This window comes from Dreissena polymorpha, chromosome 11 (genome assembly GCF_020536995.1).
Source record: "Dreissena polymorpha isolate Duluth1 chromosome 11, UMN_Dpol_1.0, whole genome shotgun sequence".
Classification (NCBI taxonomy): Eukaryota; Metazoa; Mollusca; class Bivalvia; order Myida; family Dreissenidae; genus Dreissena; species Dreissena polymorpha.
Window position 1 is genome coordinate 13021841 of NC_068365.1, and position 24437 is coordinate 13046277.

The 24437-nt window shown below is 33.8% G+C and overlaps 1 protein-coding gene and 1 long non-coding RNA gene across 2 annotated transcripts in view; both read left to right on the forward strand.

The window, feature by feature from the left end:
• Positions 1-103: 103 nt before the first annotated feature.
• On the forward strand, positions 104-747 carry LOC127851252 (uncharacterized). The gene is made up of 2 exons (XR_008035715.1): positions 104-280; positions 426-747. It is a non-coding gene; the product is annotated as an uncharacterized LOC127851252 (long non-coding RNA).
• Positions 748-3821: 3074 nt separating this feature from the next.
• LOC127850980 (adhesion G-protein coupled receptor G6-like) overlaps positions 3822-24437 on the forward strand; it is a 106286-nt gene continuing 85670 nt past the window's right edge. Inside the window, exon 1 of the mRNA XM_052384381.1 lies at positions 3822-3946. Within this exon, the coding sequence (XP_052240341.1) occupies positions 3933-3946 (14 nt within the window). The 5' untranslated portion in view covers positions 3822-3932. The remainder of the gene's footprint in view (positions 3947-24437) is intronic.

The window sequence follows — 24437 nt, forward strand, 5'->3', positions numbered from 1 at the left end:
GGTTGGTTAGACATGTGAGACGGATTTTTTTTATTGCCATCATCAAGTACGGTTTTACTGTCAGTAAGTCATTCTTTTTATCTTGTTAAGCATCCCCGTTTTTTTATGCCCCCCTTCGAAGAAGAGGGGGTATATTGCTTTGCTCATGTCGGTCTGTCGGTCGGTCTGTCCGTCCACCAGGTGGTTGTCAGACGATAACTCAAGAACGCTTGGGCCTAGGATCATAAAACTTCATAGGTACATTGATCATGACTCGCAGATGACCCCTATTGATTTTGAGGTCACTAGGTCAAAGGTCAAGGTCACGGTGACCAGAAATAGTAAAATGGTTTTTGAATGATAACTCAAGAACGCATACGCCTAGGATCATGAAACTTCGTGGGTAGATTGATCATGACTTGTAGATGACCCCTAATGATTTTGAGGTCACTAGGTCAAAGGTCAAGGTCACGGTGACCCGAAATAGTAAAATGGTTTCCGGATGATAACTCAAGAACGCATACGCCTAGGATCATGAAACTTCATGGGTAGATTGATCATGACTCGCAGATGACCCCTATTGATTTTGAGGTCACTAGGTCAAAGGTCAAGGTCACGGTGACCCGAAATAGTAAAATGGTTTTCGGATGATAACTCAAGAACGCATACGCCTAGGATCATGAAACTTCATAGGTAGATTGATCATGACTTGCAGATTACCCCTATTGATTTTGAGGTCACAAGGTCAAAGGTCAAGGTCACGGTGACCCGAAATAGTAAAATGATTTTCGGATGATAACTCAAGAACGCTTTTGCCTAGGATCATGACACTTCATAGGTACATTAATCGTGACCCGCAGATGACCCCTACTGATTTTCAGGTCACTAGGTCAAAGGTCAAGGTCACAGTGACAAAAATCGTATTCACACAATGGCTGCCGCTACAACGGACAGCCCATATGGGGGGCATGCATGTTTTACAAACAGCCCTTGATTCTAAACGAGTCAGTGAAATTGCAGTCTATTTGAAGCAGTGATTCATAATGTTTCTAAACGAGTCAGTGAAATTGCAGTCTATTTGAAGCAGTGATTCATAATGAAGCGTACTATACAAATTGCAATTAAAAAAATCTGCATCTTAAAAACAGTATTTTTAAATTGCAACTAGTTTATTTGAGTACACACGCAAGGATGCGGTATTTATTTCCTTAAAAAAATCTTGGCGGCACCAACATTACGGCAAATACCTTTTTTGTTCTATTCGTATGTTGGGAGGGCAGGCTGAGTCAGGGATATACATGCATGCAACATAACTTTGTCTACCACAATGGCATTTCAAAGTAACTGAGCAGAAATAATACACATGACCGACCATGTGTCGCAATCAATAACGAGGTCGCTTTATTCAGGATCTGAGGGCCTACAATTGTTCAGATAGGATCATGGATTTTGAAGTTACTTTGAAGAAGTTATAAGCAGGATGAGACAAAATGTCCTGCCCAAGACCCAGGCGCCAAGATCAGTGGTCAAGGTCAATACTCGAGGTCAAATGCCCAGTAGAAAAATGTACCATAAACACATTTCTTGGAGAATAACTTTCTGAAGTTTTGATAGATTTTGAAATAATTTATTGACGTGATAAACATGTTGGTCGGCATTGTCATATGCCAGACGCATGCCTCAACAACAAGATCAAGGTCACAACTCAAGGTCAAAGGTCAAGTATAAAATACAATTATTCATTGTAAGCACTGTATGCTTAACTTCGACAAGCATGGATGTATTTGCGATTCAATTGGAAGACGAAAGCCGAACGCAAAAACAGAAGATATTGGAACCCAAAACTGTAGATAGCCGAGCACAAGAACTGTAGATAGCCGAGCACAAGAACTGTTGATAGCTGAACGCAAGGAACGAATATAGCCGAACGCACCAACTGTACATAGCCGAACGCACCAACTGTAGACAGCCGAACGCACCAACTGTAGACAGCCAAACGCAAGAACTGTAGATAGTTAGCGTAAGAACTGTAGATAGCCGAACACATTACCTGTAGACAACCGAACGCAAGAACTGTAGATAGCCGAACGCAAGAACTGTAGATAGCCGAACGCAAGAACTGTATATAGCCGAACGCAAGAACTGTAGATAGCTGAACGCAAACACTGAAGATATTGGAACGCAAGAACTGAATATAGCCAAACGCAAAAACTGAAGATAGCCGAACGCAAGAACTGAAGATAACCAAACGCAAAAACTTAATTGTTAAGACTGAGGTCAAGGTTGCAGTTTTATGCCCAAAGTTTAAATATTTAAACATCTTTCCAAGTACTTTTTCCAGATCGTAAATGTGTTATACATTAATTGAGCAATGATTTACATTGAAAAGATAAGGGCGACATGGCGAAGTGTAGCAAATAAATATTAAACCCCATGGTCGAAGGTCAATGTCACAATTCAAGGTTTACTTATACACACTATTTATTTGATGTTCATGTTGCTGTACACACATGCTTTAAATACGTAGACAAAAACATGTTGTCTAGTATAGCATTTTAGCATAATTTAGTTATGTTTTTTTTTCTCTCAACAATATAATGAATTGCATGCGCACCGGATAAGAAATAGGAATGTCCTTGTTTAAGTGAGGTATTAATCTTAATTTTTAATATTTGATACCTGATTGAAAGCATTTGAAAAATACCGGTGTCGTTTGGGTTTATTTACACAAGGATGTAACCCATGCATCTTGTTTGTTGAAGTTGTTATCACGTGTCCCTATGTCAACACTATCAATTTTAAAGCACATTCACAGCTAAAATATGTAGCGCTTAAAAAAACTGGTTTACGAAACTTCAATCTTCTATCCATTTGGTATTACAGACGACATATTGAAACAAATAGACTGTACTGCCCAACAATAAATCCACTAATCATTATCTTTTCTCTCACTTTACTGATAAATTACTAGGCAGGATTTCAATGATGAGCGTTTTAGATTTCAGTATTAGCTTTTTTATTTCAGTATTTTATTGCAATTTATTTGTTAATAATAAAAAAAAATTAATAATAATAACATCAATAAAAATGATAATAATAATTATTATTTAATAATTATTATAATAATTATAATGTTAATTATAATTATAGGTAAAATACATGTATACTTATTATTGTTATATGATTTATATCCTGTTTTACTTTTCCATTTATTTATGGGGTAAAATGATATATTTTATTCTGTAAAATTTTACTTGACCTGATAAATAATTTAGATTGTGTTTGTTGTAAATCGACACAACTTTCATGGTAAAATTGGTACTCGAACAGCATTTATGACTCAGTCACAAATAATCCGGTCGTCAGCCGATTGGTCCGATTGTCTGGCATCGGGAAGACTGGACACGTCGGAGCCGTACGCTGTCCGATGAGTGACAACGTTTAATACCTTAGTCACAAATAGAGACCGATCACCGTCCGATCATCGGGCTGGCGCCCGGCCGATGATCACACGGTCACCGGGTCATTTTGTAGCATTGTGCGGCGTCCGGAGCGATTTTAAGAACAATAACATGAAAGTCATGATATTTTCGCAAGTCATTGTGCATTATGAGAATATATCATGTAAAGGCAGAAAATATGTATACACATACCATTTATAAAAAGATTTACAGCAAGTGTGCTATAAACAGGTATGTTAAACTGGTTAAAGATAACATTAAACCATGCAATATCCTTATTTTAAACTTAATATGTAGTTTAGAGCGAAGATGAAATTTCAAATATTGTAGGCGTTTAATTGCTTATATTTTCATTTATTAATATTGCATGAAATATTCATGCATGTTTTACAAGAATACGTGCCACAGAACATTTCGCAGTTTAACATGGATGTGTTACCAGGGTAATGGATCACGTGACCTTGTGTAGTTCCCTTTTTTTAACTTTATTGAATGTATACACGACGGTAAGTGGTGCTTTATTTCAAATAACTTTTTAACATTATTTTTCTTAAGAATTTCAACTAGTGCATAACAGACAGATTTTTATGCTGCTTATGGCAATGTGAAATACGTCGGAATTACTGTATTTAATAAGCCTGTCTTATTGTTCAAAAATCGGTATCTGCTGCATTCATTTGAGACGGCTATGATTCACGCGACGTGAAATTTTGTCAACTATTTAAGACGTATTCAATCATTTATTCTTATATCTTAAAATATCGGTAAAAACTTCAAGAAAAAATGTCTTTTATGCACTAACGATTTTTGAAAATTTATTTCACTAACTTGAGGTATTTGCAAAAATAAAGTTCTTAACGACGAGGGAATACTAATTTCAATAAGTAAACAACTTGAATTTAGGATTGCATTAACAAGAAATATAACGTACCATCTAATATGAAGCTGCCTTAAGCCAATGCTGTCATCTTTAGAGTTTGTTTCATTAATGTGGATAACCACCTTAAGCGACTTGTGTCACTACCGTTTACACGTCAAGCATATCATTTCACCAAAATGCGGTAAACACAAATTATTCGCAGGTGATAAAGTATACAATTTGATACGTTAGGACGCTACTTGGATAGCATTTTGTTTTACATACATGTGACCGTTAAAGTTTGTAATAAAAATAAACTCTATATGTTTTTATTTCCACTAAATACTAATGCATCATATATGTGTTATGATTATAAGCTTTTGTTACCATTCGAAAATCACTTATTTCTGTAAGGTGACTATTTGGCTGAACAAAACGAACCTATATGCGTTCACCTTCAACAAAATTTTAATTACCACTGGTGTCAATGCAAAAACATTTGGATTGAAGAACAATATTATCAGGTGGACATATCCGTTGTGTGTTATATTACAAGTAAATTACACGGTAACATAATACACAAACAGCCATACAAAACAGCGCATTCATCAAACATGCCCTCCCTTTTGTTAACACCCCCACATGTTATCGTGAAATGCTTATGTAAAGTGTCAGAGTACTCCCTACGTACCAGCTTGGTCGGATTTATTGTTGAGAATCAAGTAGCAAAATTTATTGACGATCGGGTTATAGTTAAAATAGAACTATTGTAATCATTATACCATTACTATTTGTATTCTTTCCCATGTGTTTACTTATTAAACACTTTCGCATAGGAGGTTGTTTTCTATGATACTGTGTGCCTCAAACGGTGGAAGCACTTTGTCAAATACATACTAGTAGAAGGTTCATTTGCTATATTCACTTGACGAATATACAAATATAGTACGCTGTCAGGTAAGATTTTGGATCATGTTCATAAGGATAATAGGTACATGTAGCAACTTTTAACAGTGTTAATAATATCGTATATGTACTTTATTTTCATTATTCGTATCAACGAAAAGTGTCTATTTATGTCATGTGTTTGTGCGAAGATTCTGTATTATTCTCTAATTTGGATTAACCGTCATAACATGCCGTGTACTTTGATGTCATTTATATGGAGCAATATGTCGAGTACGAAAACTTGAGGCAAAATCCGGAATAAATAGAGGAAGAATGTGCACGTAGTGCGTGAATTGCGCTCGCACAGCCGGGGGAAATTACTATTATGTCCTGAGATTGTATCGTTTGCAAATATTTCAGGCGTTTATCTTAAGAATATCCATGGCGTTAAACCGACCCGTTTTGATTTCATACTTAAACGTTTTTTTTTTTTTTTTGTTTTTTTTTTTTTGGGGGGGGGGGGGCTTGTTGCAGGGCTTGGGAGTCGGACTTGGAAGCAGAATTGTGAAATTGCCATTATCATTTATAGTGATTACAGACTTAGATTGCCTCTAGCAAAGAGCATAAGGTAAACTTTGGGGACTAATTGAAGTTAATAAATATTTTTGGAGAGTTTGAAAATGGTCTATACAATATAAGGCTGCCTGGAGATGGTGCAGTTTTCCCGGTTAAGACATAATGAAAATTAATACGTGTACCTAACTTTTATTTGAAAATTTTACAAAGGCCAGCAACAATAAATCGTCTATGCTAAATTCTTAAACTTACATGAATATATAAATGCTCATATGATAGCTCGTCCCATATTAAAATGGGGTAAAAAAGCCAGGTCAGAAGTGAATCAAGTTTATTTAGGACTCAGGTGAGCGCCACAATACGTTGGATATCGTGTTTAACAATATCTTCATATATCAAACATACTCTAGTTCAAGCGTGTAATGTATCATGAATACAGATAAAAGAGAATTCACGTTGATGACAAGACACAATGATTGCGTTTGAATGACACTATTTATAGGAATTGTAAATTACCCATGTTGTTGAGCGGTATTTACACAGTGCACAGACTTCGCCCACGCATCGACTGGTAGTTTGTTTGTTTTGTTTGTGTCTTCCCAATCGACATGGAGTGTGTCTTATTTGCCAGCTAATCATAAATGTTCATATACACTTAATGATACTCACTTTTCACAAGCTTAGGTGAAAATGCACTTTACGAGAAAAGTGCCATTTCAGCCCACTCCAATTAAAGCGAAAGAAAAAATAATAATTTATGTTTGTAAGAAATTCTCGCCTATGCGCTTTAACTATATTATACGAACAACGGAACTCCGGATACTTTATCAGGATAGAAATTCTAGGTATTCTTCAATTGTCTTTTCTTGAAGGTAAGTGACCCATCCCTATTTATTAAACGACCATATACAGGCAATACATACAACACGCACATTAATTATAACCAATACAAAACTGCATGCGATGCCCACCTTAGAACGTTTAATTTGAAGAAATAGAGGTCTAAACCTAGCCTAACAATAATCCCAGATTGCAATAAATCGATTTCATAACAATTTAATTTACTAATTATTTATATACACTTGAACAACATGGTCACAACTTGTTCAGTTACAAGGGAAACAATATTATATTATATATGTAATGCTTTTAAATAATGGAAAGTAGAGAAATTAATAAAGTAAAACAATAAAAGACATAGAATATAAACAATTTTAATATACCGATGATGCATCTTTACTTATGGACGAATCTGATTCATCCATTAACTGTTTGTAAAATATGTGTAACGAATTTTAAATATACTCTGAGTCTGAACTAAATATAAACTAATACAAAACATTTTAATTTAGATAGGCTGTATGATGTTAAATACTAGATTAATAATAACTGAATACAAACTGGCATAGCAGCTAATACTTTTTTAGGTAAAAATATTAACTTAAAAAACTTGGTTGTTATTAATTTTGAAAAAAACTAACAAAATTCAATCAGTACTTGAGCTCGTAGAAATATTACACAACAGGGATTAAATAACAATTTTCGAATTATGCGCCTACCTTTACTTACTCATTTGTTAGTATCACTTCCAACACCAAGAATGGTGATTGTTATGAAATATAACGAAAGTGGGTTTTAATATGATAGATATAGATGTATATTATTTTACAAAACACATAAAATAACATGGCTTCAGAGATAAGTGTCAGCAGAATGAAGTCATTAAACACTTGATCGCCAACTTAATTTAGTACGGATACATATGATGTGGACAGTGTACTCAAATGTAACATTGGTGGAAAGTTTTCATTTGTAAAGGTTCAATCAGTTTAAGAATAACTTGAAATCTATATGCCATTAAATGTCATGGGCGTGTATAAGTGACACCTAGGTTTTCACTGTGCTTAAACAAATCGGGAAAAACAATTATACGGTGAACGTTTTTCTTTGTTAAACTAAGAGCAGGCTTTCAGAGGTCAACGGCATACATTTTATTAATAGACAAATGAGCGCTAAATGTATTATCAGTACACGGGTCATATCATTATGTAATCTGCTGCATATAACTATTGAAAATTCGAAAAGTGTTTCAGTTCGTCTGAAGCATGAACCTCCAAATGCAACGCTGTCACCCACTTTTGTACTACAAGCACACCATTTTCCATATGCAGTCAACACAGTCTTATAAGCAATCGACTAACCCTAAAAATTGTGATAAACATTCAGCATATATTTAGTTCTTCTCTTTCACAGTGACCCAAACAATTGTTGTAAAATGCCCGCCATTGCAATACTAATCCTATATAAGTTGTCCATATTTATTGCGGTCTTTTTATCTTTAAATTATTTGAAAATGAATTTTCTTGAAAATTATAAGCGTTAAGAGGCATTATTAGTGGGCAATCTTTACTGATAAAACTGGTTTACAGCCTTTGAGTGGTCAACGAACAGAGTTGTGAAAAAAGCCAGTCTATGTGATACTCCCTTTAAAGTCGTTAACTAAATACATGCATATCATCCCTTAATGTAATGTGCGAGGTTAAGTGTCGAAACACCCTCGTAATGCGTGTTTTTATACTATTTAATGTTAAGAGGACTCCCCCTGTGCCTTTGGATCAAGTTCAGTTCAAGCATCAGATTGCATTTACGATCGGATTGTAGTTAAAGAATGTGAACATTTCCCATGATATTATTTAGATTGGACCATCTTAAATTTATACGAATCGCTTCAAAATTGCAGTGTCAGTGGTGCTTATGTTACTGTCATCGTGGAACATGTTTTTTCAGTTTGCAAAAAGACAAGACGGAATTACAAAAAAAAACACATATTCATATGCAAGGAAATGTTAAAATAGCCAAAAGCTAAGATTGCGATAAATAACAATAATTGCAAGGGGCATTTAATATTTAATTACAGTACAAATAGTATTGGCAATGTTACATTATTCATAATGTTCTTATTAAAATGTGCTATAAACACAGTGATTCGAGCTCTATATAAATAGTAGTACATCTAAACTTCATGAGTTATCCAAACAGTGTCAATATGAAAGGCCCATGTCGCAATCACTAATTTTAACATGTTATGTCATAGTAAACAACAGAAGCTCGTCTGCTGTAAACTCTGTAGCTTAAACTAATGACAACTTTGTTTGACTTTGTTTAACTACAAACGTTGAGATACTAAAGTTTTGTTGAGCTGCATTACTTTAAATGTCTACAATATTTAAATAGTTGTTTATATTTACAGCGAGTATTATCTTATAGATTTTAATGAAAGATATGTACGATTTTGCATGTAAAGAAAATAAAAAGCGTCAAAACCAATACCATATGATGACATTTGAATAAAACAGATCTGCCTAGGTTTCATTATAATTCATGTTAACGCCCGATAACATGTGGCGCAGACATTATCATAGTTGTTGTTGCATTAATGAATATACTAGTGTTGAGAGAAATCCGTATGTTAACTGTTATAGTTGCAATAAAAGATGTATTATATACATCTGACATAAAATAAACCAACACAGAAATCATCCAACAAAAGTATTTTAACATGCTGGCAAACCAATAATCAATGGCGCCAGTTCCTATTGACCTAATTTAAGTAAATACGCTAATGAGTGATGACGTCATCGTGGTTTATTTTTTAAATGTTACTCGTATTTATTCTGCAATGTTTCGGAGTATGTCCTTTGAAAATTGACACAGCAATTTTTGCATTTGAGACAAACGTAGCTTATCTGAGTTTGTAGGCTTTACTCGGTGTAAGTGTTGAGTAATTTCAATGCTATAAGTCAATCAGTGTTTGCTTTCCGTAAGCTTAATAGTATTGCGTCTGTAAAATACATTTCTGGTATATAAAATGCTGACTCATCATATAGCTAGTTTTTTAGTTGTCTGACTGCTTGTCTAATTGTAAAGGTTTGTTTTTGTCGTACTTAAAATATTAGATGAATGCGGCATCAAACGTATCTTTTCCGAAACCCAGCATGTTTTGCACAACACCTGCATCTGATTCTTTGAGTTCAAAGCAAAGTTGGTATTAGGCGCAACGCATAATCGTTATCTGCATGATCAATCGACAAAATTATAGAAAGTGCAGATGCACGCTATAAGTGCACGCAAACTATCTAAACATTTCTTTAATTAGGATCGAAAGATCTAAGACAGGCGGATGCTAAATATTCATTATTTAATTTGATGAATTTACGGGAATACAAAACCAGTCTTCGTAAATATGATCTGATTTAATAACGTATGCAAACACTCAAATTGTGGTTCAATAGTTTTAGGATTTATATTTTTGAAACTTTACGGTTGCTGTAGATACCTTTTTTGTTCTTGCTTGCATTTTGGCCTATTACATTAATTACATAGTATTAAAAGCAATGTAAAGGCATTACGAATTGGGCGTCATTGTCGTTTCGATTTAAAATTCAATCTAGTAAGATGGTGATATTATAGCCTAATAAAATATTACTCCAGTAAACACCACTGTCGAACCAATGTTAATGATGTTTTTTCTTAAATAAAAACAAATACATAATGCAAACACAACCGCTTTTTAAATTTCATAATGTGTCATAATCAGAATACTTACTTTGTTTGTAAACAGCATGTTGTAGATTGTTTTGCACAATACACAAAATTCATGTTTGTGCTACAAATCTTTCTCCCCACCCTTGGAAAAAAAATATAAAAGGCCACAGTTAAATAATGTTTGAAGTGGTTTTGTTTAACACCTTGTTCTTTGGGTTGGTTAGACATGTGAGACGGATTTTTTTTTATTGCCATCATCATGTACGGTTTTACTGTCAGTAAGGCCATTCTTTTTATCTTGTTAAGCTTTTCCTTTTTTTTTCTAAACGAGTCAGTGAAATTGCAGTCCATTTGAAGCAGTGATTCATAATGAAGCGTTCTATACAAATTGCAATTTAAAAAAATCTGCATCTTAAAAACAGTATGTTTTTTCATTGCGACTAGTTTATTTGAGTACACACGCAAGGATGCGGTATTTATTTCATTAAGAAATTCTTTGCGGCACAAACATTACGGCAAATACCTTTTTGTTCTATACGTTTGTTGGGACGGCAGGCTGAGTCAGGGATATACATGCATGCAACATAACTTTGTCTACCACGATGGCATTTCAAAATAACTGGGCAGAAATAATAAACATGACCGACCTTGTGTCGCAATCAATAACGAGGTCGCTTTATTCAGGATCTGAGGGCATACAATTGTTCAGATAGGATCATGGATTTTGAAGTTACTTTGAAGAAGTTATTAGCAGGATGAGACAAAATGTCCTGCGCAACACCCAGGCGCCAAGATCAGTGGTCAAGGTCAATACTCGAGGTCAAATGCCCAATAGAAAAATGTACCAAAAACACATTTCTTGGAAAATAACTTTCTGAAGATTTGATAATAATAAATAATAAAATAATTTATTTACGTGATAAACATGGTGGTCGGCATTGTTATATGCCAGACGCATGCCTCAAAAACAAGATCAAGTTCACAACTCAAGGTCAAAGGTCAAGTATAAAATAAAATTAATCATTGTAAGCACTGTTTGCTTAACACAACTTCGACAAGCATGGGTGTTTTTGCAATTCAATTGGAAGACGAAAGCCGAACGCAAAAACAGAAGATATTGGAACGCAAAACTGTAGATAGCCGAACACAAGAACTGAAGATAGCCGAGCACAAGAACTGTTGATAGCTGAACGCAAGAACTGAATATAGCCGAACGCACCAACTGTAGATAGTCGAACGCACCAACTGTAGACAGCCGAACGCACCAACTGTAGAAAGCCGAACGCACCAACTGTAGACAGCCAAACGCACCTGCTGTAGACAGCCGAACGCACCAACTGTAGACAGCCGAACGCACCAACTGTAGACAGCCGAACGCACCAACTGTAGATAGCCGAACGCACCAACTGTAGACAGCCGAAGGTCACAACTGTAGACAGCCGAACGCACCAACTGCAGACAGCCGAACGCACCAACTGTAGACAGCCGTACGCACCAACTGTAGATAGCCGAACGCACCAACTGTAGACAGCCGAACGCACCAACTGTAGATAGCCGAACGCACCAAATGTAGATAGCCGAACGCACCAACTGTAGATAGCCGAACTCAAGAACTTTAGATAGCCGAACTCAAGAACTGTAGACAGCCGAACGCAAGAACTGTAGATAGTTAGCGTAAGAACTGTATATAGCCGAACACATGACCTGTAGACAACCGAACGCAAGAACTGTAGATTGTCGAACACAAGAACTGTATATAGCCGAACGCAAGAACTGTAGATAGCTGAACGTAAACACTGAAGATATTGGAACGCAAGAACTGAATATAGCCAAACTCAAAAACTGAAGATAGCCGAACGCAAGAACTGAAAATAGCCAAACGCAAAAACTTAGTTGTTAAGACTGAGGTCAAGGTTACAGTTTTATGCCCAAAGTTTAAATATTTAAACATCTTTCCAAGTACTTTTTCCAGATCGTAAATGTGTTATACATTAATTGAGCAATTATTTACATTGAAAAGATAAGGGCGACATGGCGAAGTGTAGCAAATAAATATTAAACCCCATGGTCGAAGGTCAATGTCACAATTCAAGGTTTACTTATACACACTATATATTTGATGTTCATGTTGCTGTACACATATGCTTTAAATACGTAGACAAAAACATGTTGCCTAGTACAGCATTTTAGCATAATTTAGTTATGTTTGTTTCTTTCTCTCAACAATATAATGAATTGCATGTGCACAGGATAAGAAATTCTTTCTTAAGAATTTCAACTAGTGCATAAAAGACAGAATTTTATGCTGCTTATGCAAATGTAAAATACGTTGGAATTACTGTATTTAATAAGTCAATGTTCTTGTTCAAAAATCGATATCTGCTGCATTCCTTTTAGACGGCTATGATTCACGCGACGGGAAATTTTGTCAACTATTTAAGACGTATTAAATCATGTATTCTTATATCTTAAGATATCGGCACATTCTGCAAGAAATACTGTCTTTTATGCACTAAAGATTTTTGCAAATATGAAGCTGCCTTAAGCCAATGCTGACATCTTTACAGTTTGTTTCATTAAAGTGGATAACCACCTTTAGCGACTTGTCTTACTACCGTTTGCACTTCAAGCATATCATTTCACTAAATTGCGGTAAACACAAATTATTCGCAGGTGATAAAGTATACAATTTGATACGTTACTACGCTACGTGGATAGCATTTTGTTTCACATGTGACCGTTAAAGTGTGTAATACAAATGAACTCTATATGTTTTAATTTCCACTGAATACTAATGCATCATATATGTGATTATAATCTTTCGTTACCATTCGATAATAACTGATTTCAGTAAGGTGACTATTTGGCTGAACAAAAACGAACCTATATGCGTTCACCTTCAACAAAATTCTAATTACCACTGGAGTCACTGCAAAACATTTTGATTAAAGAACAATGTTATCAGGTGTACATATCCGTTGTATGTTATATTACAATAAATTACACGGTAACATAATACACACACAGCCATACAAAACAGCGCATTCATCAAACATGCCTTCCCTTTTGTTAACACCCCCACATGTTCACATGTTATCGTGAAATGCAAATATATATTGTTAGACGACTCCCTACGTACCAAAAGAGCTTGGTCGGATTAATGGTTGAGAATCAAGTATCAGAGTTTATTGACGATCTGGTAATAGTTTAAATAGAACTATTATAAGCATTATACCAATGCTCTTTTTTTCATTCTTGTGTTTACTTATCAGGGTGCAGAATCAACGAGGTTTTCAGGGATTTACACACGGGCTGGACAGAATGAAATCACACCGTTACTAACTTTATATTTGCAAATATCTCAAGTTATTGAAATACACTTGCAAAAATCTATAGTGCATAAAAGACAGTTTTTCTTGCAGTTTGTGCCGATATCTTAAAGTATAAGATTAATCATTGAATTCGTCAGAAAAATGAGGACAACATTTTACGTTGCGTGAAACATAATCGGCCAATAATCGTCAACAACGCATGCAGTAAAAATGAAAAAATTGAACAATAACACATGCTTATTAAATAAAGTAATTCTGATGTATTTCATATTGCCATAAGCAGCATAACAATCTTTATGCACTAGTTGAAATTCATCAGAAAACTTGTTTAAACTTGTAAATTATTTGAAATATAGCACCGCTTTCCGTCGTGTTAAATCTCTTTAAGTTAAAAAGAGGAATCCCAAAAAGTCACGTGATCCTGCACCCTGTTATTAAACACGCTCCATTACATAGGAGGCTGTATTCTATGATATTATGGGCCTCAAAGTATGAACACATTTTGTCAAATATATAACAGAAGGTACATTTACTGTATTCACTTGACGAATGTTCAACTATTGTATGCTATGCCAGGAAAGAGTTTAGATCTTGTTCATAAGAATAATAGCTATGTAGCAACTTATAACAGCGTTAATTATATCGTATATGTACTTGTTGCATTAATCGTATTCATGAAAAGCGTCTCAATATTTCATGTGTTTGTGCGTGTATAATTCTCTCATTAATATGGTGTAATGTCGTGTATGAAAGCTTGAGACAAAATCCGGAAGAATTAGAGGAAGAATTTGCACGTAGTGCGTGAATTCCGCTCGCACAGCCGGTGGAACCACTCTTAAGCCCTGAGATGATATCGTTTGTTAATATTTAAGGCGTTAATCTTAAAATGTTCATGGCGTTAAACCGACCCGTGAGTATTTGATTCCATACTTTAAAGTTGTTGTTTTTTGTTTGTTTGTTTTGTTTGAGAGGGGGGGGGGTGTGGGAGGAGTTAGGAGTCGGACACGGACACGGATTTGTAAACTTGACATTTTCATTTATCGTGATTACAGACTTAGATTGTTTCAAGAAAAGAACATAAGATAAAATTTAGGGACTAATTTATGCTAAGGTAGTGTTAAATATTGTAAAGTAACATTAAACATTAAACTTAATCTGAAAAATATATAAGTTAAACTATTTTTATCTATCGCTGTCTTAAGACTTTTCACTGATTTCCCATATGTTTCAACTGATTACTGCTCTTTTTCATGATTTATTGTTACAAAATGCATTTCAAATATATTTTATGTATGGCTGTCATTATACTTTCAACTTAAAACTATATTCAAAGCTTTTTCTTTTGATTACTGTTGTTTTCGTGATAAATAGTTGCAATGTTATTTTTACAGAGGATATTTATATTGAGCAATGCTCCGTGTACACGAGAATATGACGGATAACACTGAATTGCAAACTTTACTCTTATTTTCAAGTCACATCTTTATTCTATTTTTATTACAAAAATGATATGAAGATTGAGTGTGAGTAGTTTTGTATCGTTGTATTTTCTTACATTTAAAGCACTATAAATCTCAATTTCATCAAACGGCCTTCGTAAACTTATTTTGAAGCAAGGTTATGTGCAAGCTCAACTTAATTAATAATGCATTGGGATTAAAGTTCTATAACTTTCAGTGTATGATTCCTGATGTGTTGATTCAAATGAGCTGTTGCTTGAATTTGAAAACAAATCACAATATAGCGACATGGGGACTTACAATTTTGGTTATACATTTATGAACATTTTGTTTAAACAACGTGTATTTAATAGAACGTGATAATCAACTGTTTGCTATCAGAGACTCCACTTTTGGTGCAGAAATAGTAAGAACAATTTCAATACTTTTGTTTTTGCTTTGTATTGGGACAATAACATAATATGGCCACGATTACTTTTTAAAGCAATGTCTGTTTATTTGACACGAATTATGAGTTTAATATTTTTAATTGTCTTTGCGTCTAAACACCTTAATTTTATTATCCCTGCATGATTTTCTATTTCAGAATCTTATCAAAGCAATATGATGGGAAGGTTTAAATTGTTGAAACATGTCATGTCTGTAAAACTATTGTTTTAACAGAATAAATGTGTCAACGAACATGGATCAAATTGAGAAATATGCCGATCTGCATCAACAAATATATGACGCAATTATATATATGCATAATGTGTTAGTAACGAATTACGTTATTTTTATTTACTGTATTATTTAATCATTTAATATGTTTAATTATAAGACTAATAATACATCATTATATATTTTGTCACAATTCTTTGCACACATACATTATCTTTATAGAAAAAACACAATTATTTCTTTACGGTGTAGCAATGCATCTTTTTGTTTTTTAATTCAGTGTCATTTTCGGGCAAAACAAATGCGTACATGCATGATCAAACACATGTCGCTCACCGCTGTAGTGGGTATTGCTGCTTTTATTTCAGTTCTATTATAAGATGGTGTTGTTGTATTTGTTCTTGTTAAACGCAACGCTCAACGAAATGTAACATAGCGATATTACTATGTAAGCTTTCAGATATATTGCTATCGCCACCATTTGATTTAAACGTGCTGATACATAGAGAATAACAGGTTACTGTCCAATTGTTTTGTAATATATCAGGCGAGGCTTAGAATAATATAACGGCGAGGCTTGCCGAGCCGTTATTTTATTCGTGCCGAGCCTGATATATTACAAAACGATGGGAAAGTAACCTGTTTTTCTGTTTATCATACCACATTTTCCTAAAAATCTGCAAAACAATCCATTTTTTATATTTAAAATGTACGCTGATTTTGCTGATCCGGCTTTTACACGTTGACATACATGAAGCAACGGCGTTCGCAAAGACGACACGAATAATCGCTCATTTTAAACATCGTACAGAGAAAAAAAGTTGTTTACACTACGAATGGAAAGAGTACACCCGCTTTAATTATACACGTCTTGAATTGGAGATCAGGAATGGACTGCAGCGACAAAGTTAATCAAAGAACACACTTCATCGAAAAGTCTGGGGACGCCATTTTGGAGATGTGTATTGAAATTGACATTTTGATGATGGTGTCAATATTGCCATAAGCGTGTTTAATCGTTTGTTTAAATAGTTGAGGATGAGAATACAGTTATCATTTGTCTTGACTTTCAGTGCAACACTTGCGAGTGCAAGACTATATCGATATTTAAGATTTATTGTCCCATTGATGACGTCATTTAACTTCTGTAGTGCGGGCTGTCGTGATTTTTAAAAAATAACTGTTTCTGTGATTTATGACTTTAAACTGTAATAGAATATTATCACTTCCTACTGTTAATCATATCGTCGCCTGGTGTTTTTTGAAGCATGCAACGATTAAGTCGATCTTTATTTTTCGAAATAAAGCATATTGTCACAGATTCAGTAAAAATGCAGGCAATTTATTAATGACTGCTCATCATTAATAAAGTACTTTATTTGCCAAACATAAGTTATATTTTTCAACCATATGACGCACCATAGAGGCGACATTTTTGGCCAAAATCCAAGAAACTTGGTAATACCATTTAATTTTGTCAACAGGGGGTGGCGAAGATTTTTTTCGCGTGTGACCATAGAGAATTATTGCGAACAAGCAAATCAAAGTTCACCGCAATTATCACAAAACGTACTCACAATATTATTTCTTATAATCATTATTTCTTTGGAGAGTGTGATGATGGTCGATAAAAATACATAGCTGCTTGTTGATTGTGCAGTTTTTCTGGTTTTAACAGAATGAAAAGTAATATGTGTACCAGACTTTTATTTGATAATTTTACAAAAGCCAACAAGAAGCAATCTTCTTTGCTTAATTCTTAAACTGTGTAAGAATAATTGTTCCAATAATATCTCGTCCCATATTAAATCTGCGTCATACGGTGTAAATATCAAGGTTAAATGTTAATCAAGTTAAATTAGGTCTCAGGTCATATCACCATGTATGACGAATTTCAAACCAACTCAAGTTCAAGCGTGTTATGGAACATGAATACAGAAAATAGATTTCACGTAGATGACAAGACACAATGATTGCGTTTGAATAACTTTATTGAAACGAATTATAAATTACCCGTGTTTTTGAGCTGTATTTACACAGTGCACATACTTCGCCCACGCATCGACCGGAAGTTAGTTTCAAGTGTCTTCCCAATCAAAATGGAATGTCTCGTCTTTGCCAGCAAATCATAATTGAGTGTTCACTCACTAAACGATACTCACTTTACACAAGCTTATGTGAAAAATGAACTTTACGAGAACAGTACCTTTTCAGCCCACTCTAATTAAAGCGAAGTGAAAAAATAATTAATTGATATTTTTAAAACAATTCTCGTTTATGCACGTTTACTTTATTATAGGAAAAACGGAGCTCCAGATATCCGAGAGAAATTCTAGGCATTCTCCAATAGTCTTTTCTTGAAGGCAAGTGACCAATCGCCTATTTAATAAACGACAATACATGCAATACATTCAACACGCACATTAAATATAACAAAGTAAAAAATGCGTGCGATCACGACCTTGGGCCGTTTAATTGAAAGAAATTGGAGTTTAAACCTAGCCTAACAATAATACCGGAGTGCAATAAATCGATTTAATAACCATCTAATTTACTCATTAATTATATATACAAGAGCAATATAATCACAACTTTTTGAGTCACAATTGAAACAATATTATATTATATTTTATTGTTTAACTTTATCTATTTCTCTACTTTCCATTTAAGACATTGAATATAAACTATTTTAATTTACCGATGATACATCTTTACGTCTTGACGGATATGATTCATCTATTAACTGTATGTAAAACTTGCTTAACAAATTTGAAATGTACATAATAAAACGTGGTAATTATTAATTTGAAATTCGAAATAAAAATCAGGTTAAAAAGTACTTGAACTCTTAGAAATATTACACCAGTGGGATAACATTTTTCGAATCACGCTTCTACCTTTACTTACTCATTTGTTAGTATCACTTCCAACACCAAGAATAGACACACTGCAATATGTTACTGAATAATTGTATGACAATCATGGCAGAACAAGGCTACTGTGATTGTTATGAAATATCACGAAGGTGGGTAAAATATGATAGATATTCATGTTTATTATTTTGCATAACACATAAAATAACATGGCTTCAGAGATAAGTGTCAGCATAATGAAGTCGTTAAACACTTGATTTCCCACTTAATTCAGTACGGATAAATATGATGTGGACAGTGTACTCAAATATAACATTGGTGGAAAGTGTTCATTTGTAAATGTTCAATCAATTAAAGCAAAACTTGAAATATGTATGCCATTTAATGTCCGGGGCGTGTATTTATATAAGCGAAACGTAGGTTTTTAATAAGCTTAAACAAACCGGGAATAAAACAAACACTCTGCTGTGAACGTTTTTCTTTGTTAAACTAAAAGCAGGCTTTCAGGCGTCAACGGCATACATTTTATAAACAAAAAACATGAGCGTGAAAAGTATTGTCAGTACACGGGTTATGTGCGCACATCATCATGCAATTCGCCGCATGTTAATATTGAATATGTGAGAGGTATTTCAGTTCACTTGGAGCATGAACCCCCAAATGCAACTGTGTCACCCACGTTTGTACTTTAAGCACATCATTTTCCGAATGCAGTCAACACATTCATATAAACAATAGAATAACACGTAAAATTGTCTTTTTATCTTCAAATTATTTGAAAATATTTTTTTTTTGAAAAAAGTGCATATACATATTATAAGCTTTAAGAGACATTATCAGTGGACAATCTTTAGTTTACTATGAAGAACTCTCGTATTTAAGGTAATGCCAATTTACCTAAACAAAACAGGACAATATAAACAGAAATACAATTCTTAAACCAAGACTGATTTAAACTGGTTTACTGCCTTAAAGTGGCCAACCAAAAGAGTTATGAATAAAAGCCATCCTATGCTATACTCTCTCTAAAGTCGTTCACTAAATACATGCATAATTAAGGACCATTTCACAAAACTTATTTTACCGAGCATGTCATCCCTTTAAGTTATTTGCGAGGTTAAGTGTCGAAACACCCTCGTAATGCGATCGTGTTTTTATACTATTTAATGTTAAGAGGATTACCCCTGTGCCTAAGGATCAAGTTCAGTTCTAGCATCAGATTGCATTTACGATCGGATTGCAGTTTAAGTATGCGAACACTTTCCCATATTATTTAGATTGGGCCATCTTAAAGTAAGACGAATCGCTTCAAAGTTGCAGTGTCAGTGGTGCTTATGATAATGTCCTCGCGAAATTTATTTTTATTCAGTTTGCAAATAGGCGAGACGGAGTAACTGTAAAAAATCATCTTCAAATGCAAGGAAATATTTAAATAGCCAAAAGGTAAGATTGTGATAAATAACAATAATTTCAATGGGGCACTTAATATTTAATTACAGTACAAACAGCATTGGCATTGCGACATTATTCATATGTTCTTAAATGTGCTATAAATACAGTGAATCGAGATTTATATTGATAGTAGTACCTCTAAACTTCATGAGTTATTCAAACAGTGTCAATGTGAAAGGCCAATGTCGCAGTCACTAAATGTAAAATGGTATTTCATAATTAACATCATGAGTTCTTCTGCTGTAAACTCTGTAGCTTAAACTAATAACAACTTTGTTTGACTTTGTTTATATACAAACGTAGAGATACTCAATTTTCGTTGAGCTGCATAATTTTAAAATGTAATAATATTTAAACACCTGTTTAAAATTACAGCGAGTATTTTATCTACTATATTTCAATGAAAGATAGGAACGGCTTTGCATGTAAAGAAAATAAAAATGCGTAAAATCAATACCATATGATGACATTTACATACAATCAGATCTGCCTAGGTGTTATTATTGTTTATGTTAACGCCTGATAACATATGGCGCAGACATTATCATAGTTGTTGTTGAGTTAATGAATATGTTAATGTTGAGTGAAATCCGTATGTTAACTGTTATAGTTGCAATAAAAGATGTATTATATACATCTGACATGAAATAAACCAACACAGGAATCATACAACAAAAGTATTTTAACATGCTGGAAAACCAATAATTAATGGCACCAGTTTATATTGACCTAATTTTAGTTAATACGCTAATGAGTGATGACGTCATCGTGTTGTTTAAATTTTACTCGTATTGATACTGAAATGTTTCGGAGTATGTCTTTTCAAAATTGAAACAGCAATATTTGCATTTGAGACAAACGTAGCTTATCTGAGTTTGTAGGCTTTACTCGGCATTAGTGTTGAGTAGTTCCAATACTATACTTCAACCAGTTTTTGCTTTCCGTAAGCTAATTAGTAATGCGTCTGTAAAATACAGTTCTGGCATATAACATGCTGACTCATAATATATGCTAGTTTTTTAGTTGTCTGACTGTTTGTCTAATTGTAACGTGTTGTTTTTGTCGTACTTTAAACACGCGATAAATGGGGCATGAAACGTATCATTTCCGAAACCCAGCATGTTTTGCACAGGACCAGCAACTGAGATTCTTTGAGTTCAAAGCAAAGTTGGTATTAGGCGCAACGCATAATCGTTATCTGCATGATCAATCGACAAAATTATAGAAAGTGCAGATGCACGCTATAAGTGCACGCAAACTATCTAAACATTTCTTTAATTAGGATCGAAAGATCTAAGACAGGCGGATGCTAAATATTCATTATTTAATTTGGTGTAAAATGTATTAACAGGATTACAAAACTTGTCCTCATAAAAACGATTTGTTTCGATAACGTTTGCAAACATTCAAGATTAATGATGTACGACCAAGTCAGATTTTGGTTCAAGAGGTTTAGGTCTTATATTCTTGAAGCTCTCAGGTTGTTATAGATTGCACAATTTTGTTATTGCATCGTTTTTCCAAAGTTTAAAACTACAGTGTAATGTAGTATGGTCTATTGCAACATTACACCTTATTAAAAGCAATTTTAAGGCCATATGGATTGTGAGTCATCGTCGTTTCGATTTTAAATGCGGTCGGGTAAAATGTTGATTTTGTAGCGTAGTAAATATTACTCAAGTTAACACCATTATCCAACCAATGTTATGGATGCTTGGAATTTTATGAAGACAAATACATAATACAAACACAACCGCTTTTAAAAATAGTCAGCAGCTACAGGGACTTTGTTTTAGATGTGTCGACTTATTTCAATAATGCTTAATTGAGATTATTTATTGAAATTGACGTTAACATCTTCGTTATCAACACGTTGCTATCTTTGCGAAACATTATAATTACACGTTTTGATCGTTGTTGTTTGTTCTAAATATTTTTCATAAAAACGACACACGTGAAGTACACCATGGCAAACAATCAAACATGCTGCTGTTTTTCATACTGAGTCATTAACCATAAAGAGAACTAAGTCTGTACAATTAATCAGACTGTCTTAAAAATGTTGTAAGTGAAATTAGAAAGCGTATGGTAGCGTAAATGATGCTTTTTGGCGATCCTACTTGATATCATTTCGATTGACTCGATGTGCTATTACTAAGCAATAAACATAAATAGGGTAGACATTCAGCGATAGGGCTTTCAGGACTGCTGGCCCAAGAATCCAGAACACTATTCCATTAGCATTCAGGCAGTCAGAGACATTGGATTTATTCAAAAGAAACCTGAAGACATTTTATTTTAGGAAGTTTGACACACTGTTCTTAATTGTATAAACTGTTAAATGTGCTCACTTAATGTGTGCTTAAAACCCCACAATTCATGCACTTACTCATTCATTTATGTTTACATATTTATTTTGATTTATAGTGTTTTGTTTTATCTATTTAGTTTGGTTATTTTAAAGTGTTTATCAGATTTTAGTTACTACATTTATTTATATGGTGTCAGCTTTTCACCTCATAACTTCTATGAATTGTTTGTTATATTTACATGTACAACGCCATTGAATATTTACGGATTAAAATAGGCGTTTAATGAAATCAACCAGTTTCCGTTTCAGTAGACAACCTGTTCAAAGTGACATTTGTTTTTCAATATACAAGTACATTTTAATTATGACATTTTGTATTACTTTATTTTAGTCGACTAATTTACACGGTTGTATTTTTATTATGAAATTTGAGTAGCAAACATAAGCTTGGTAATGAAAGAATTTAGATAGATTTTGTAACAATCGATACTAAGGCTGTGGTAACACAGGTTACAGGTTCATATTTGATATTTTCGTCTGTATTAAGACCTCGCTATTCGGCATACTAATGACCAACGTGCAAGCTTGATCAACAAATCGTGCAAAGTATATTTTAAGATACTTCATCCCTTAAACTACATTATGCATTTAAGAAAAGAAATTAAACCTATCATACATTTAATTTAAAAAATGGACAATAATTAATTTTACAGACAAAATATTATTATAATAAATGATAAAGTTGAAACGCATAATTGTTGTCAAATCGTTTGATTATCAATGAAAATTATTTATATGCTGCTATTAAAATTATTCATTTAAATGCTCGGCGTCTAAGCAATGACGTTTTAGCTCACATTTATTACTGATGTTTGTTTTTCAAGTTGTTTGCACAATGATTCTGATCTAACATGGCTGAACTTCATAATATGCCATAAATTTAGCTCAATCAATTGAAATAAAAATTTCATTTGATCATGATATAAGATAAGGCTTATCCTTAGGAAAGCCATTTATTTTTTTTTATCTCGTTCGAGTTGTTTACAGAAAACGCACAGGTTTATTCTTATGACCCGTGCTTCAAGTGTCTCTTCGTTCAAACATTATTTTTTTAGTGAAATAACAGCGTTCAAAATAAGTAATTGCGATGTTTATGCGATATGACCGCCGTTTAAAAATATATCGCATCACTGAACATAATTCAATTTCCAATCTCGCTCTAGATGCTAAATTATTTTGTGAAAGCTTTTAAAAATGACGGGGTTGTTCATCTGACCGTTTGGTTATATTCGATTAAAATATGAATTTGAACTTAATGCTGATTGACTTTTAATAGGGTATTAGTCAAGTTGATGATAAACTTGTCTAAAGTACAAAGAGACCGACCCATTACATGTTTTACTTACCCAAAACCATACTCCCATGCACATAGCTTGTGTATGTTACAATTTATTGATAAGCATTAGTGGAGCAGAGAAAAAACTTGTGTCATATTAAGTGTTTAATTATAGCGAACATCATGATACGATCATTATATGTGTCTTGTTCTGTGAAAACGGGGCAAAATGCTTGGGCGTATCGTCCCGGATTAGCCGGTGCAGTCCGCACAGGCTTATCAGGGACGACACTTTCCGCTTAAACTAGATTTTCGGTAAAAATGGACTTTCTTAAAACGAAAAATACCATTAAAGCGGAAAGTATTGTCCATGATTAGTCTGTGCGGACTGCACAGGCTAATATGGGACGACACTTTCACATGCATTATGCCCAGTTTTCTTAGAACGCAACTCATATTATGCAGGAAATGTAACTTTTACATACGTGTCAATTATAGGTCAACGAATAACTGAATTACGAAACTACAGTATCATCTTTATTGTTATTATTGGAAACGCTTACATAAAACACTTTTTTATAATTACTTTTTGATAGACGATTTGTAATAACAAGTCATATTTTTTATTTTCTTAACGACTTTATCGCAGGATTTTATATTTATAAACGTTGCGTTTTTTCTTTACGATTTTAACTTATATCGTCT